This window comes from Brachionichthys hirsutus, chromosome 16 (genome assembly GCF_040956055.1).
Source record: "Brachionichthys hirsutus isolate HB-005 chromosome 16, CSIRO-AGI_Bhir_v1, whole genome shotgun sequence".
NCBI classification, from domain to species: domain Eukaryota; kingdom Metazoa; phylum Chordata; class Actinopteri; order Lophiiformes; family Brachionichthyidae; genus Brachionichthys; species Brachionichthys hirsutus.
The window spans coordinates 12,600,755-12,617,906 of NC_090912.1; the positions used below are offsets into that span (position 1 = coordinate 12,600,755).

The 17,152-nt window shown below is 44.7% G+C and overlaps 1 protein-coding gene across 1 annotated transcript in view; it reads left to right on the plus strand.

Annotated features, from left to right (window-relative positions):
* Positions 1 to 7,010: 7,010 nt before the first annotated feature.
* Positions 7,011 to 17,152, plus strand: part of LOC137905418 (serine/threonine-protein kinase BRSK1-like) — a 37,487-nt gene continuing 27,345 nt past the window's right edge. Inside the window, exons 1-5 of the mRNA XM_068749657.1 lie at positions 7,011 to 7,098; positions 7,361 to 7,455; positions 14,410 to 14,495; positions 14,753 to 14,893; positions 16,712 to 16,828. Of these exons, the coding sequence (XP_068605758.1) occupies positions 7,011 to 7,098; positions 7,361 to 7,455; positions 14,410 to 14,495; positions 14,753 to 14,893; positions 16,712 to 16,828 (527 nt within the window). The remainder of the gene's footprint in view (positions 7,099 to 7,360; positions 7,456 to 14,409; positions 14,496 to 14,752; positions 14,894 to 16,711; positions 16,829 to 17,152) is intronic.

A 17,152-nucleotide genomic window follows, 5' to 3' on the forward strand; every position in this document is an offset into this window, starting at 1 on the left:
ATCAACAAATGAAATAAAAGTAGACAAAACTGCTTAATGAATGGGCTGATTTTTATTTTCATTTTCATTATTTGGGGGAAAGGGTCATCTTGGGTCAGAGATCTAAAGATAGTCGTAGTTTTCTGTGTGGGTGTGTTTTCACAAGATAAAAACACTTCTTGGAATTAAACTTGGAGTCCAACACATGCACGTAACATAACATTTGTATTATTATTGTTGTTGTGGTTGTTGTTGTGGTTGTTGTTGTTGTGGTTGTTGTTGTGGTTGTTGTTGTTGTTGTGGTGGTTGTTGTGGTTGTTGTTGTTGTGGTTGTTGTTGTGGTGGTTGTTGTTGTTGTTGTGGTTGTTGTTGTTGTGGTTGTTGTTGTTGTGGTTGTTGTTGTTGTGGTTGTTGTTGTTGTGGTTGTTGTTGTTGTGGCTGTTGTTGTTGTGGTTGTTGTGGTTGTTGTTGTTGTTGTTGTTGTGGTTGTTGTTGTTGTGGTTGTTGTTGTTGTGGTTGTGGTTGTGGTTGTTGTGGTTGTTGTTGTTGTTGTTGTTATGGTTGTTGTTGTGGTTGTTGTGGTTGTTGTTGTGGTTGTTGTTGTTGTTGTTGTTGTGGTGGTTGTTGTTGTTGTGGTGGTTGTTGTTGTTGTTGTTGTGGTGGTTGTTGTTGTTGTGGTGGTTGTTGTTGTTGTTGTTGTGGTTGTTGTTGTTGTTGTGGTGGTTGTTGTTGTTGTGGTTGTTGTTGTTGTTGTTGTTATGGTTGTTGTTGTTGTGGTTGTTGTTGTTGTTGTTGTTGTGGTTGTTGTTGTTGTGGTTGTTGTTATTGAAGTCTGGCTGCAGGTTTTCATGCTCTTGGAGTCGCATGGTGAGGCTCAGACCATCGTGAGACGATTGGTTTTATATCGAGCTGACGACTCATATTAATATATTGAATTTAAATGATGTCATTACCAACTCCATTGATGTGCAGCATTTATCACAACAACATTCAGTAGCTATATCAGGGGTCAGGAACCTAGTGCTTGGGAGCCAGATGTGGCTCTTTTGATGGCTGCATCTGGCTCGCAGACAAATCTTTAATTCTAATAAAAATGGTTTCGTTACACTCCTTTGTGCACTCGCAAACCGGAGACGAGAAAGCCGGTTGGCTACGAGGCAGCGGTCAGGAAGTCCGGCTTATAAACGCCGTTCTGCTCACTTGGAAAGGGACAAACGCCGTTTGATAGCTGGTCGATCTGCGTTCAAAAACAGTGTCAAAGCAGCCATTTCAGTGGGAAAGTGGCAAACATGCATGTTGTTGTGTATGTCTATCTATCTATCGCCTAGGCAACGCAGATGAGGCAGAGACACTGTTCAAGTGGGGCTGCTGTATTTTGCTGTCAAAAATAGCGGTCGATGTGCGCACCTGCAAAAGGGTCCGCGCAACGTCCTGTTGTGAGATCAGGAAGTAAACTTCCCTCGGTTTAATCGCGTTGTCCGCTCGCTAACTTTAGAAACTCTTTTGAGAAGATGGAAGGAAAAAAGAAAAAAAGACGAGGAGAATCGTACTTTTCACTTTGTAGTCACAAAGACATCAGCAAAATCACGCAGCACCAGAAGTCGCATTAATGGTAAGAAATATCCATCATTGATTAGCAACAGCATAACAATGTTATTAAAAAATAATTATTTCCGCACAAAACCAAAGCAAAAACGTTAAAATATAACTCCATGTATAAAAGGCTCGTTGATGAACACAAGACGGAGCCCCACCCACATCTCACCCGCTGTGTGTTACATCGAATCGCACACACACACACGTACATGACCCCTGGGTTCATTAGCGTTCACATGCAGTTACTCATGAACAATACCACACAGATATTACAGTGACAAACTGCACCCCTTGGCCTGCCATGAGATCCTGCACGTTAGCGGTGGAGCTAAATGCCTGAGGGGGGAGGAGGTGGACCACTCAACCCCCAGGGAGGAGCCAAAGAGCATAGGTGAAAGGGAGACAGTGTGTGCTCATTATGTTGCTTTCAATCTTATCATTTTGTCTTGAATTAAAGCTACTTTTGAAATAATTAATATTAACATGTTCCCGCTTCAAATGAGAAGCTGGATCTAAAACCCACGAGAGAAGCTCTCGGAAAGCGCAAACCTCCGCCGGCAGCAACTTCCTCTTGTAACTGGACCAACCATGAAAGGTAAACGTGAAGCGCCGTTGATGTGTGTTTTTAACTGATTTTTGAATCCGTAAAAGGTTTTCCATGTAAAGTGTTCTATTTTTTCCTGACCTCATTCTGGATCAGACCCAGAAGACATTTTGTATAATAGTGCATATCGGACCCCTTTATCACTGTGATTGTCGGTGAGAGAATTTAGTGCATATCAGGGTTATAATAGTTTTGGATTTTTAATTATAGTTTAGTTTTAGTTAGTTTTGAATTTGTTTTCTCTAATTCAGTTAGTTTTAGTTAGTTTTTAGAGTGGATTTGTTAGTTTTTATTAGTTTTAGTTTTGTTTTTATTAGTTTCATTTAGTTTTTATTAGTTTTAGTTTTTTATACTTTCAGTTATTTGTCAGATGCAGGATTAAAATATAATAAAATAATACAACTCAACAAAAGATAACATATAAAACATTTATTCAGTAATTTTAAACAACCAACCGTAACAGTCCGCAGCATAGCTGCTAACGTGCTACAATCTCGGACTTAATACTTCATTTGCCGCTGATGATTTGCTCTCAGCGTGGACGAGCTTTCTGGCTCTTGATATCAGCGAGTCAGTATTTGGGTTCTTCAGGCAGCGTTCAGGGTGAGCTGAAGGGTGAGAACCAGACATGGATCCTCTGGAACTTGTTGGTTTCTCCATCTGGCAGGTCAAGCTCTGAGCAAAAAGAACGAACAAATGTAAAACACACAAAGAATAGTACACTTTAATAATTATTGATGAATTAGGACTTTGTAATAACCCTTGTTTTTACAGCAGGGATAATAACGTTACTTGTTTCATGATGTTTAATTTCTTACACTGTTAGCACCCTAAACTAGTTTCCCCAGGATAACCCATTTAATATTGTATATTTATAATGAAGCCCAATATTAGATCTGAAATCATGACATGACAATAACGATGATGTCAGTGTGACAATTATACATTTCAGGTTTTAGCAGATGGAGGCTCCAACATTTGTGATTGGCATTTTAGGTTTTGGATCAGAATGAGTAAAAGAAATAATTTATTTCCTCTCCTTTTGGGACTTTATGGGGTTTTAATATAAATTAAAGTTTACAACACTGATTATTGTTACATTTTATATCAGCATAAAAGGTCAACAAGACTAATGTATTTGGGACTAGAACCACTCACCAACGTGTTCAGTGTCCTCGTCGTCCGTCTCTAATCCAATCCACGGTTCATCCAGACCATCTCCAGGGCCTCCTGGCTGAGGGGGGCTCCATCGGGGGGGCTCCATCAGGGGGCTCCATCGGGGGGCTCCTCACTCTGGGCTTGGCCTCTGTCTCCAAGCAGCTCGTCTTCTTCTCATGTCTCATTAATGCAGCGAGCCATGCCCCCCCAGTGTGTGTGTGGGGGGCTCCAGTCGGTGCAGGTTAAAAGCAGTCCCTTATTGTTGTCTCCTTCTCGGTGCTAACTGCTAGCCGGGGGGCTGCTTCTCTTAGGGGGGGCTACTCGCAGTTAGCTTTCTTGTTTCTCTCCGTCGTAATAAACACATCCCACACGGTGCTGGAGCGCTCGGCGCTTCCTGCCGGCTTCCGTCGGTAGTGACGTCACCAACCCGATTCTCAGCGAGCAGTGACGGGAACAGCCGGACGGAGCCGCCAGCACACGTAACTCCGAGCAAAATAAATCAATTTAAAAATCGATAAAAACGAAAACGAAGAGATTATTGTCTTTAATTTTTATTAGTTTTAGTTAGTTTTGTGAACGGACAATACCGTTTTAGTTAGTTTTCGTGTTCACTTTTAATTATCGTTTTTATTTAGTTCTAGTTAACAAAAATGTTTTTTCAATTCTAGTTTTCGTTTTTTCATTAGTTTTCGTTAACTATAATAACCCTGGTGCATATTTTACAAGATAATGATTTTTTGTAAAAGTGTCCATTATAAGTAATGTAAGTGGAAAAATCTGGAATTTATTTTATTTTTATACGTTTGAATCCGGATCGCTCTCAAGATTGAATGGGATCTAAATTAGACCAGGACACATTTTCAGATTTTTTAAAATCTTGATCCATCCAGCAGTTTTTCCGGTAATCCTGCTAACAGACAGAAAAACAGACAGACAGACAAAAGCAAGCATAACCTTCTTGGCGGAATTGACTCAGCTATAAATGGAAATAGAAATAGAAATCTCTAACTCTAATTTTAAATGCAAAGTAGGCCGAAACACACGTTTATTGAAAAATCTTAATAATATCCGCAATCCGGATCCGATCTGTATGAAGTTTGGTGGAAAGATGGATCCTACGTGATTGCGTCAAACTCCATAAACATCGGTCAATAATCAATGTTAACGGAACGAAAGTGTTACAGAATCCAGGATCTTATTTGGATCATCACCAAAATTTGATCATCTGTTCCAAAATGTACTGAAAATGTCATCAACATCCCTCTAACATTTTGAGTTATATTGCTAGATAGATAGATAGATGATAGATAGATAGATAGATAGATAGATAGATAGATAGATAGATAGATAGATAGATAGATAGATAGATAGATAGATAGATAGATAGATAGATAGATAGATAGATAGATAGATGATAGATAGATAGATGATAGATAGATAGATAGATAGATAGATAGATGATAGATAGATAGATAGATGGATAGATGGATAGATGGACGGACGGACGGACCGACCGACCGACCGACCGACCGACCGACCGACCGACCGACGGACGAACGGACGGACGGACGGACGGACGGACGGACGGACGGACAGATAGATAGATGATAGATGGATGGATGGATGGATAGATAGATAGATAGATAGATAGATGATAGATAGATAGATAGATAGATAGATAGATGATAGATAGATAGATGGATAGATAGATAGATAGATGATAGATAGATAGATAGATAGATAGATAGATGATAGATAGATAGATAGATAGATGGATGGATGGATGGATGGATGGATGGATGGATGGATGGATGGATGGATGGATGGATGGATGGATGGATGGATGGATGGATGGATGGATGGATGGATGCACGGTACACGGATCCGTCTCAGTCTTCTGATCATTTAGAGCGCATCGCGTCACATTGACGAACGTTGCTGTTGTAAAAGGGTGGGGGCGAGAGAGATAGTCAGGCAGTCAGAGGGGAGGGGGGGAGCGGAACCCGGATGCTGATGCTGACCGATGGAGCAGGAGGAGGGGTTTGAGGGGGGGGGGGGGTGGGACTCAGTGCACGAGACCGTCCGAGTGGCTCTGCTTCAATGTGGGAACCTTTATTTTCTTCGGTGACTTTCTATTTTATTTGATTTAGTCTCAGCGCCGGCTGAAGGAGGGGATGCGCCGATATCATGAGCGAACAAGAGGTAGAGAGAGAGGGGGGGGGGGCTGAGGATGCTCGTCCTTTCTCGACATTAACCACCGCTGATTCTCCTGACCGACGGCGCCTTTCTCCTGCGTCGCCCAGTCTGCCGGGGGCCCCCCCCCTCTTCCTCTATTTCCTGATGCAGGGCCCAGGAGGGGTGAGCCAAAGTGTGCACCGGATATTGGAAAAGCCATTCTCCTTGCTGATGCTGTTGTGATAATAGATTGTTATCTGAACAGCGCAGAGAGCCGGTCCAGAGAGCCGGTCCAGAGAGCCGGTCCAGAGAGCCGGTCCTGAGAGCCGGTCCAGAGAGCCGGTCCAGAGAGCCGGTCCTGAGAGCCGGTCCAGAGAGCCGGTCCAGAGAGCCGGTCCAGAGAGCCGGTCCAGAGAGCCGGTCCAGAGAGCCGGTCCAGAGAGCCGGTCCTGAGAGCCGGTCCAGAGAGCCGGTCCAGAGAGCCGGTCCAGAGAGCCGGTCCTGAGAGCCGGTCCTGCCCGAACGAGGACTGGTTGGAGCAGAAAGAGACTGTCTGAGCTTTGAGGGATTATAAAACATTTCTGGACGGGGGTTCCTGCTATCGATCAGGGACTGGATTCAATCAGGGCGTTCTGACTTTGGATATTTGAGACGCTGTAGGCTTCCTGTCCGGGACTGAATGGATGTTTTTGCTCCTGTTCCAGCTTTGGACAGTCAGAATCTGTAAAGGATCAATCAGCTTTAAACTACTTATTTATATCAGGGTTATTGTGGACATCGCTGCACCGGTCAAACTTCACGCGTCATCGTCTTTCTGATCTTTCCTACCCCCCCCCCCCCCCCTGAGCGATGCTGCTCTGTGCGCTGCAATAAAACAGAGACAACCCAAAACTGGGAGATACTTTCTTGCAGGCCTCATAGAGTGGAAGCTCGCCACTGCATGGGGACTGGACCACAGGACGTACAGGCGCATCAGGGGACTGGACCACAGGACGTACAGGTGCATCAGGGGACTGGAACACAGGACGTACAGGTGCATCAGGGGACTGGACCACAGGACGTACAGGCGCATCAGGGGACTAGAACACAGGACGTACAGGCGCATCAGGGGACTGGACCACAGGACGTACAGGCGCATCAGGGGACTGGACCACAGGACGTACAGGCGCATCAGGGGACTAGAACACAGGACGTACAGGTGCATCAGGGGACTGGACCACAGGACGTACAGGCGCATCAGGGGACTGGACCACAGGACGTACAGGTGCATCAGGGGACTGGAACACAGGACGTACAGGCGCATCAGGGGACTGGACCACAGGACGTACAGGCGCATCAGGGGACTGGACCACAGGACGTACAGGCGCATGGGAGTAGCCAGCCGGGTCTTCGTCGCTCTCCTCTCCACCGCCTGTGATTTACGGCATTACGCACGGAGCAGGAGCGAGCGCCATCTTGATCGGCCTTATATCAGAAATAGAATTTCTTTTCTGGAAGAATGAGCTGCAAGGAGCTGACCGTCGGCCAGTCGAGCCAATATGTGGGGCCTTACCGGCTGGAGAAGACCCTGGGGAAGGGACAGACAGGTAGGAGCCTCCAGATAAGAGCTCCAAGGAGAGCTTGAGCTCAGATGTTCGGGTATTATGGTTAAATGATTGCACCATTGGGTTCATTCGACCTCCTAAAATAGGATCGTCACATGAAAAGAGAGAACAGACCTCTGAACAGATTGCAGTCAGTCTTTTTGTAACAAAGTCAGTAAAGCTTTTTGAATAATTGATGACATCTCATCCTTCCTGTTTTCACACTGCATGGTGATTTCTGATACTCAAACATTTCCCTCCCCAGGACTGGTGAAGTTGGGCGTCCACTGTATAACAGGGCAGAAGGTGGCCGTTAAGATTGTGAACAGAGAGAAGCTCTCCGAATCTGTCCTCATGAAGGTGCAGTACCTCCAACGTGCCTCATCTCCTCCTCCGTGTGTCCGCTGTCACCCTTTATGCTTGTCATGGTGGGGGCTATAAAGCGCTTTGTGGATTTATGCCAGTCGGCATATTTGTTAATGAAAGCGTTGAGCTTGTGGGCGCTGCTTATTTATATGAACAATACAGATGATGTCATTCTAACTAAGCCTTCGGATAGAAAGCTGCTGCTTAGTGCAGTGGTTCTCAAATGGTGAGATGTCGGGGGGGGGGGGCCTGTGAGCGCGGAGAAAATGTTTTTTTTGCCTTACGAGATTAAAGTGTAATTGCACATCCACTCCAGTAGTTGGCAGTGGCGCCCCGATTGTCAGAGTGCGCGCGGGGAGTATAAGCAGAAGAAGAGCAGTTGTAAACAAACCTTCAAGACATTTAATTTATTATTATTTATTGATGTTACTTAATTTAATTTATTATTTAATTGTATAAATTGTAGTTTAAGGATTAAAATTTCAGGCAAATTGATGCACTTCAAATATTTTCTGTTGCAGACTAAACAAAATGGTAATAAAGTTATTCTTTGTTGTAAGTTGATCTATATTTCTTTCTTTTTCATATTTCTTTGTATGTTAATACGGATACAAGAGTGTTTTTTTTGGGGGGGGGGGGGCGCGACAAAAAATAATTGAGAAGCACTGATTTAGTGTGTTTCTAATGTGCTGCTTGATTACAGCTTTGCTCAGTTTCTCAAAGTTAAAAGAGTTTGTGCAAGAAAAACACGAGTGAGAAACACATGCAGGTCGACAGGAAAAATGTGTGTGTTCCAGCACATTTAAGAATCTCAGCAATTTCACTAGGTGCGTTTACACGGACAACGTTTCTTTATTCCGATCAGAGTTCAGAGTAAAACTGTGATCCGATGCGCCGTGTTCACGGACCCTAAAAATCCGATCCGATTAGGATTTGCGTGTTCATGGACCCTAAAGATCCGATCCGATTAGGATTTGCGTGTTCATGCATCACACTTTTGATCGGAACAGAATATTCTGACATGCGCAGTTTGACCAAAAGCACCGGAAATGGTAGAAGAAGAAGCGTAGCGTAGCAACTTCCGCTGTAAACAAATCATCGCTCCGCGCTTTCCTGCCTGAAACGTCAGCGTTATTTCGCTCGTTTTCCCCGTTTGTGCTTTTAGTTTCCTCCTTTAATGTCTCCGGCAACATGTTTGTCTCAGATATTGACCAGTTCTGTCTTCCGCCCGCCGTGCTTTTCGCTCGCTCTGCTTCAGCTAGCTTCCGGCAATAGCAGCAGCGCGTGTAGCTGACGTCACAGACATGCGCAGTAAGGACGACTTGTACCGAAACATCGGAATAAGTGTTTTCATGCGCCCTGACCGGGTCACAAATCGGTATAAAGCACCCCTCTCCATCGGGATAGAATTGTGACCGGATCAGGCTGGATTGGGTTAGACTATTCCGGTTAAGGTGTGTCCATGAAGCATTTTTATTCCGATCAGGATTTTAACCGGGTTAAATGTGTCCATGTAAACGCACCTATTGTCACACATCAAAAGTGACTTTATATATTTAGCTTTGCAGTTCTGCTTTTTTTAATGCTCTCACACACACACTTACTGAAAACCTTATTCAGGAAACAATTCAGTTTACAAGACATATTATATATCTACGGCATATATATCAAAGTCACATCAGGCCCAAGATGATATTGATTTATTATTAGAACCGGTCTGCAGTTCTTTTACACACACCAATATTACATTTCCCACAATGCAACCGAGCAGGAGGCCGCTTCATTTCAATATTTATTAGCGCAGCAGTCGTTAGCATAACAGTAAAGTTAGCTTTCAGATACCCATCAAAAATGGCAGAACGGAAGGTGGACCCTGAGAACCGGGGTTTCACGGTGGGGGTCGGAGTCCATGTTCATGGAGGTAGCTGGAGAACCTGCGTGTCTTCTGTGTGGAGGAAGTGTGGGGTACTGAAAGAGTATAATCTGAGACATTATGGAACGAAACACGGACAAAAACAAGAATATGGACACGGAACAAAGGCTGCAGAAGGTTGAGGAATTAAAACGAGGCCTCAAATCTCAACAGGCTCTGTTCAGAAAAGCTAAATCACAAAGCAGGCTGTCGAGGCCAGTTTTATTCTGGCAGAAGAGATCTCTAAATCAGCCCGGCCATTTACAGAGGGGGATTTCATCAAAGACCGTCTGCTTAAAGTTTGTACAAAGTTTACCCTGAAAAAAAGCAACTCTTTAAACGTGAGCCTGAGCAGGAACACCGTTCAGAGCGAATAGACCAGCCGATCAATAGACCAGCCGATCAATAGACCAGTCGTCCATCAATCTGAAGAGCAGCTTGACTATATGCGGCCATTTTAACATTCATCAATGAGCATTCGATCGAGCTTTGTCACCGATTCTGTTCGTAACCTTTATGGACAGAGTTTCTAGGTGCAGCCGGGGCGTTGAGGGGGTTCGGTTTGGTGACCTCAGGATTGGGTCGCTGCTTTTTGCAGACGACGTGATCCTGTTGGCTTCATCAGGCCGTGCCCTCCAGCTCTCACTGGATCGGTTCCAGCCGCATGTGAAGCGGCCGGGATGAGAATCAGCACCTCTAAATCCGAGGCCATGGTTCTCAGCCGGAAAAGGGTGGAGTGCACCCTCCAGGTCGGGGAGGAGATCCTGCCCCAAGTGGAGGAGTTCAAGTACCTCGGGGTCTTGTTCACGAGTGAGGGAAGGATGGAGCGAGAGATTGACAGACGGATCGGTGCAGCGTCTGCAGTGATGCGGACTCTGCACAGATCCGTCATGGTGAAGAGAGAGCTGAGCCCAAAGGAGAAGCTCTCGATTTACCGGTCGATCTTCGTTCCTACCCTCACCTGTGGTAACGAGCTTTGGGTAGTGACCGAAAGAACGAGATCCCGGGTACAAGCGGCTGAAATGAGCTTCCTCCGTAGGGGGGCTGGGCTCTCCCTTAGAGATAGGGTGAGAAGCTCAGTCATCCGGGAGGAGCTCGGAGTAGAGCCGCTGCTCCTCCGCGTTGAGAGGAGCCAGATGAGGTGCATCTATTCAGGATGCCTCCTGAACGCCTCCCTGGTGAGGTGTTCAGGGCACGTCCCACCGGGAGGAGACCACGGGGAAGACCCAGGACACGCTGGAGAGACTATGTCTCTCGGCTGGCCTGGGAACGCCTCGGGATCCCCCAGGAAGAGCTAGAGGAAGTGGCCGGGGAGAGGGAAGTCTGGGCTTCCCTGCTTGGGCTGCTGCCCCCGCGACCCCCCCGGATAAGCGGATGAAGATGGATGGATGGATGGATGGATGGCATTCGATCAGTCCGGCCCTCGGCTTGGAGCTAAACGTTTTATTTGGCCCTCCGTCCATTTGACTTTGACACCCCTGGTCTCGGGTGTCCAGCTTCATGTTCCTCACAGACGAGACATTTCTCCTCTGACTTCCTGATGCTTGATGGACCCAACCTTTTTCCTGCCACAGACCGGTTTCATGGCGAGCAATTTTTTTGCGGGCCGGGGGGTAATTAAATTTAAAAAGAGGAACATAACAAATAAACTTTATATTATGCACTTGCAATAACTATTAATCAAGTATTACACCAATATCTACTGACCATTAGTTGTGGTCTCAATAATCGCTGTCCTTCATGTTCACGTTTTTTTGTGTCATAAATTCCACGTTCTTGTCTTGTAATTCAGGTTCTTGGTCTCTACGTGCTGAATCCGTTTTGGCCCCTTTATTCCCTCGTTAACGAAGCCGGTCAGCTGGCGATAAACCCGTGTCTGTTAAAATAAGTTTTATTTTCTTCCTCTTTCCGCTATTTATTAGCGCAGCAGTCATTAGCATAACAGTAAAGTTAACTTTTCTTCCTCCTCTTCTTCTTCCTCAGTTGGACTTTCCCCTTACCAAGAAGCTCTCCAAAGATGTTGGTTTTTTTATTTAATTTTCGCTCGTTCACGTCTGTTTTTAGTAACGTATCACGTAAAGCATGAAAATTCACAGGCGATTGTTACGCTGGAGTAAATCCGGTGGTTTTTCAAAATAAAACACCTTTTAGACGCAATGGAAATAGTATACATTAGTTATTCGTCCTGTGCGGCCCGGTTGTAGTGTGCGCTCTTTGCAGTCACTTGAGGATTTGAGTCCACATACCCAATCAGGAATCTGCGAGAAACAGTCGATATACAGCCGCCATGCTTTTAGCTGTGAACATGGGAACTACGCTTCCAGCAGTACATCAAAATGGAAATATGCTCTTTATTTGTACACCTGGCTTGTGCAAGACATAATTTCTTCATTTAAATATCTGCAGAATTTTTATTTATTTATTACTATCACCAGAATAACTATCATTTTGAATATACTCTTAAACGTAAAGGGATATTTTGTACTGCAGTATTCAGTAAAAGCAGTGTTGTTTTTGTTTAATGTGAAAAAAGACTATATCCCTTGCATTGAACGCTTTAAATATTTTTAGCGTAGTTTCGTTATTGCCTTTACAACTAAAATTGAGGTTGAATAATTTTGCTTTTAAGTGCAGTTTGCTTTTCGGATACCTGTGGTTTGTTTGCGCTCCTGGCTGGTGATAATGCTGTACTTTACTGCATTATATTTAGGCATATTGTGTCTACTTCCTGTGTGTAGATAGCCTATCGCTCAGAGTCCAGCGCACCATTTAGTTTTACATTTGGTAAAAATGTGTTCAGGACTTTTTTCTTACTGGGAACAAAGTTGTCTTTTGACTTGCCAGTTCCAAATTGGTACATGACACAGCAATTAAATCATATGACTTAGGACTTGAGTCTGGCTTTGAGTCAGGAATTGACTGTTGACAGGTCTGTTCTGACTTGGAAATGACCAATTTTTTCGTGTTATGACTTGTGACTGGACTCAGGACGCACCTGTTCTGACCTCGTACAAAATTAAGCATTTACCTCTTTTAACTTGAGACTTGAATCTGGAGTAACTAACTGGAAATTGACTTCGGAATTCCATCCACCCATCTGGGTCTTCCCCTGAGGCCTCCTCCCAGTGGGACATACATGGAACACCTCCCCATCAGACATAGATGCCCCAGCCACCTCAGCTGGCTCCTCTGGATGTGGAGGAGCAGCGTCTCTACTCCGAGTTCCTCCCTGGAGACGGAGCTCCTCCCCCTGTCTCTAAGGGTTCGCCCATCCAACCTGCTGAGGAAGCTCATTTCGACTGCTTGTATCTGGGATCTAGGCCTTTCGGTCGTGACCCAGAGCTCGTGAGCAGAGGTGAGAGGAGGAACGTAGGCCGGTAAACAGAGAGCTTTGCCTTTTGACTCAATTCCTTCACCACGACAGACCGAACACTGTTTACATCGAAGGAGGCGCACCGCTTTCCCCTCCTAAGGCGGCGGACGATTTTCCGGAATTTCTTCGAGGCCGACCGATAGTCCTCCTCCATGGCTTCTCCGAACTCCTCCTGCAAGTTTTTGCATCCATAACTACTCTGGCCACGGTATGCCTGGCCAGTCGGTGACTGCCAGCTGCCTCCGGAGTCCCACAAGTCAACATTCAGCATGACGGCATCCCTTAACTCCGGACTCCACCACCGGGTCCAGGGGTGAGACTAGAGACTCTGAGACCACAGCTCCGAGCACCTGCTTAGACAATGGAGGTGGAGAACATGGTCCACTAGGACTCAATGTCCCCAGCCTCCTCTGAGATATGGGAGAAATTCTCCCGGAGGGGGGAGTTGAAGAACAAAGGGCTCTGCTACATGTTCCCAAAGGACCCTCAAAGCACGTTTGGGCCTGTCGAGTCTGATCCGGACTCCTACCCCGCCAGCGGATCCAACTAACCACCAGACAGTGATCAGTTGACAGCTCCGCCCCTCTCTTCACCCGAGAGTCCAAGACACACGGCCGGAGGAACGATGACACGACAACAACGTCGATCATTGACCTCCAGCCTAGGGTGTCCTGGTGCCATGTGCACTTATGGACATCCCTGTGCTTGAACAAGATGTCCGTTATGGACAAACTGTGACTAGTACAGAAGTCCAACAATGGAACACCATTCGCGTTCATATCGGGGAGGCCGTTCATCTCAAGCACTCCCTCCAAGTTTCACCGTCACTGCCCGCACAGGAATGACCAGTTTCGATGTTGACTTGTGGGTGAAGTTGTAACAATTCTTTCTTTACCAGTATCAGTCGCCTTTTTCATTATACTTAGTTATTTGGCCAACTGCAGAAAAGCATTTCTTCATGTAGCTTTCCCTACCTGAGTGCAAAAAACTACTGCGTCTTAGGTAGCATAGCATAGCATACTTACCATTTACACACAGTGCATCGGCTCCTGTATTTCTGTATTTATTTGTTTGCTCTTTCCTTCATTTAATTTATTATTATTTTGCATCAATTGAGTAATTTAATATTAGTTTTATTTGTATTGTTAAATGTCGATGATTTATGTACGAAGGACTTTCAACGGAAACAAGACCGCAAGGGCTTTTTAGAAATGCTCCTCTTAGACAGGATGTTTGACTGTACTTGTACTGTAATACATACTACTGTTTGACTGTACTTGTACTGTAATACATACTACTGTTTGACTGTACTTGTACTGTAATACATGCTACTGTGTGACTGTACTTGTACTGTAATACATGCTACTGTTTGACTGTACTTGTACTCTAACATTCTATCTAATAAATATATTCATCATCATCATCATGCTTTTTAGAAAAGCCATTTTTTTGTAAATGTCCTCATTCGACCTTTAACCTCTGTGCAACTCAACAACACCTTTTTTAAATGTGTTTTTATCTTCAAATGAATGCCAAAGCCTATCGATAATATTTAACACTGTCACCCTCTGATCAAACATTTGGTTTCATTCCTCTCTCAACCTCATTCGTCCTCGTCTCCATCATTCTTAACCTGTCCCTACTTCTACCTTCCTGTCTCTAGGTGGAGAGAGAAATAGCTATTCTTAAACTAATAGAGCACCCTCACGTTCTGAAGCTACATGACGTCTATGAAAATAACAAATACCTGTAAGTATCTTTGTCCATGCTAACATATTCTTATATTCCCTCTGTGTCTCTACATCTCTACCAGAGCAGAGACAATCGCGGGCATAAAATGGATTAAAGGTTATAAATATATATATAAAAATCCTTGTAGCATGAAAGACATCTTGGAATTGAGTTTGTATAGAAGTTTCACGGAGGACGAGTGTGAATGAATTTTAATGGGAGGTATTTGTTCAGGTGTTTCTGTTGCAAAGCCGTGTCCACCTTCTGTCTTCCAGGTACCTGGTGCTGGAACATGTATCTGGCGGGGAGTTATTTGACTACCTGGTGAAGAAAGGTCGATTGACCACCAAAGAAGCCAGGAAGTTCTTCAGACAAATCATTTCTGCCCTCGACTTCTGCCACAGTCACTCCATATGGTCTGTGGTTTTGGCTCATCGTCTATTGAAGTTTGCTTAATGTCATATTGTCCCTTGCTCTCTCCCTCATTTCCAGTTTCATTCTCAACTGTCCAATAAATGTTGAAAGTTTCGTGATTATAAAAGCGAGACAATCACTTTGTCTCTGATAGGGTCAGAGGGTGATGATAGGTGTGTAAAGTTTAGATTCTTTAAAATCAATTCAATTCAATTCAATCTTATTACCCTCGCCGAAGAGGAGGCGAGGGTAATAAGATTGGGTGCGTTTGTATGTTTGTTTGTTTGTCTGTCTGTCCGAGGGCATAACTCAAAAACTAGTAACCCAATCGACTTGAAAGTTTTACACAAGCAAGGTTCTGTCCGTGGCTTGGTCCTCCCCGAGAATGGCATTGATCCGGATCTGGATCCAGATTCTAGAATTATTTTAACATCTGGAATTGTGCCTGTGCTGTAAACTGCCACTTTAAGAGGGAGGGACACGAATGGCATGATGGGAAAAAGAGTCCAGAAGGAGTCTTGTAGTACGTTCCGGAGCAGCAAGCTAGAGCAGGTTTGGCCCCTCTGATCCGGAAGCCCTGTTTACTGTCTCACAAGATCCAATAGTCTGTTGGAGGCGGGGTCTGCAGTCTCTGATTGTCTTTCTAGTTTATAAAGCACCAGATCACAACAAGAAGTCGTCTCAAGGCTTTACAGGATTAGCAGGGAAAGACAGAACCCAAGTTGACCCACAAGAGCAAGAACTTTGGAGACGGAGGCAAGGAAAAACTTCCCTTTAACAGGCAGAAACCTTGGACAGAACCTAGGTGTTAGGGATAAAGTCTCCAACATTGTGTTATTAATTTACAAACGCACCGAAATGAAACAGGCGGACACCAAGTTACTTTTTCTCTCTCGCAGACCGGACCGCTCCAACCCACCGTTTCCGCTTCCTGGATCACGTTTATTTATAACGTTCATGGCTCCACCCCTTGACCCTAGTGACATCAGGATACCTTCACATTGCACAACATCGCTGCCCACCAGATGGGGCTGTTCTTTTCCATAAGTTACATTAAACAAATGAAAATATGCAAATAACCCTATCACTAGGCTCATGGTGGATGGCCATCTGTCTGACCGGCTGGGTTGAGAGAGAGAGATAGAGAGAGAATGACAGGTAGGGGCAGACAAAAACAAGATGAATAAAGCTATAAATGCTAATGCTAGCGATATAAAGCTATAAATGCTAATGCTAGCGACGTGGACATCAGTGGTGAGGGACACAGGTCCAGGTTCTGCAGCACCACGGACAGAAGGACCTGAAAGAGAGAGAGGGACAAACAGAGGGAGAGAGAGAACAAGACTACAGGAAGAGAGAGAGAGATTACTGACATATATTTATAACATGAATAACCAGATAAAGGGGGAGGAGCTCAGTGTGTCATGATGTTAAGCCACCAATGCTGCCTAATGACAGCAGATTGATTATATTGATTACTGCATCGATTAACTATAAGCTTTGTTAAAAAGGAAAGTCTTTAGTCGACTCTCACTATATTAATTTAGATTAGTATTGACTTAGATTATTAGATGGTTATGTATAAACTTGGATCACTGTGTCATGACCGAGCAGTAACCTGGCATGATTGCAGGGATTCACCAATTACGTTTTATCTTTGTCTGTGCAGTGCAAAAAAAAGTATATATATATATATATTCCTTACATGAAAGCATGAAAATAAAATTATTAAGATGTTGGAAAGGCTGACATATTTCACAACATGCGGCGTTAGCTTTAGCTTTAAACGGTGTTTTCATTGATCCTCTGCGTGTGTCCAGTCACAGAGACCTGAAGCCAGAGAATCTTCTTCTGGATGAGAAGAACAACATCCGGATAGCAGACTTCGGCATGGCCTCGCTGCAAGTCGGCGACAGCCTGCTGGAAACCAGCTGTGGGTAAGTACCGCACCTCAGGGGTTACAAACCGGTTGCATTTACATCTGGCTATTGCTATCTGGTTATGTTCTTGTTTATGAATATATTTTAGTTTTCACTATGTTGTAAATGAAATTTCCTGCGTTTGAAAATGAATTTAGCTGATAAAATGGCTCGGCTTATAAACATCTGTCCTCTAAGCCCTGCTTGTTTTTGGAATCCCGAAGACTTTGTCAGAATGACGACAAACGTTCGTGCACAGTCATGAAACGCCTCAAGCTCGAGCCTCCTTTGGGGGGGGGGGGGGGGGGGCATCTGCGACGGAAGCCAACAAAAGCTGCCCAG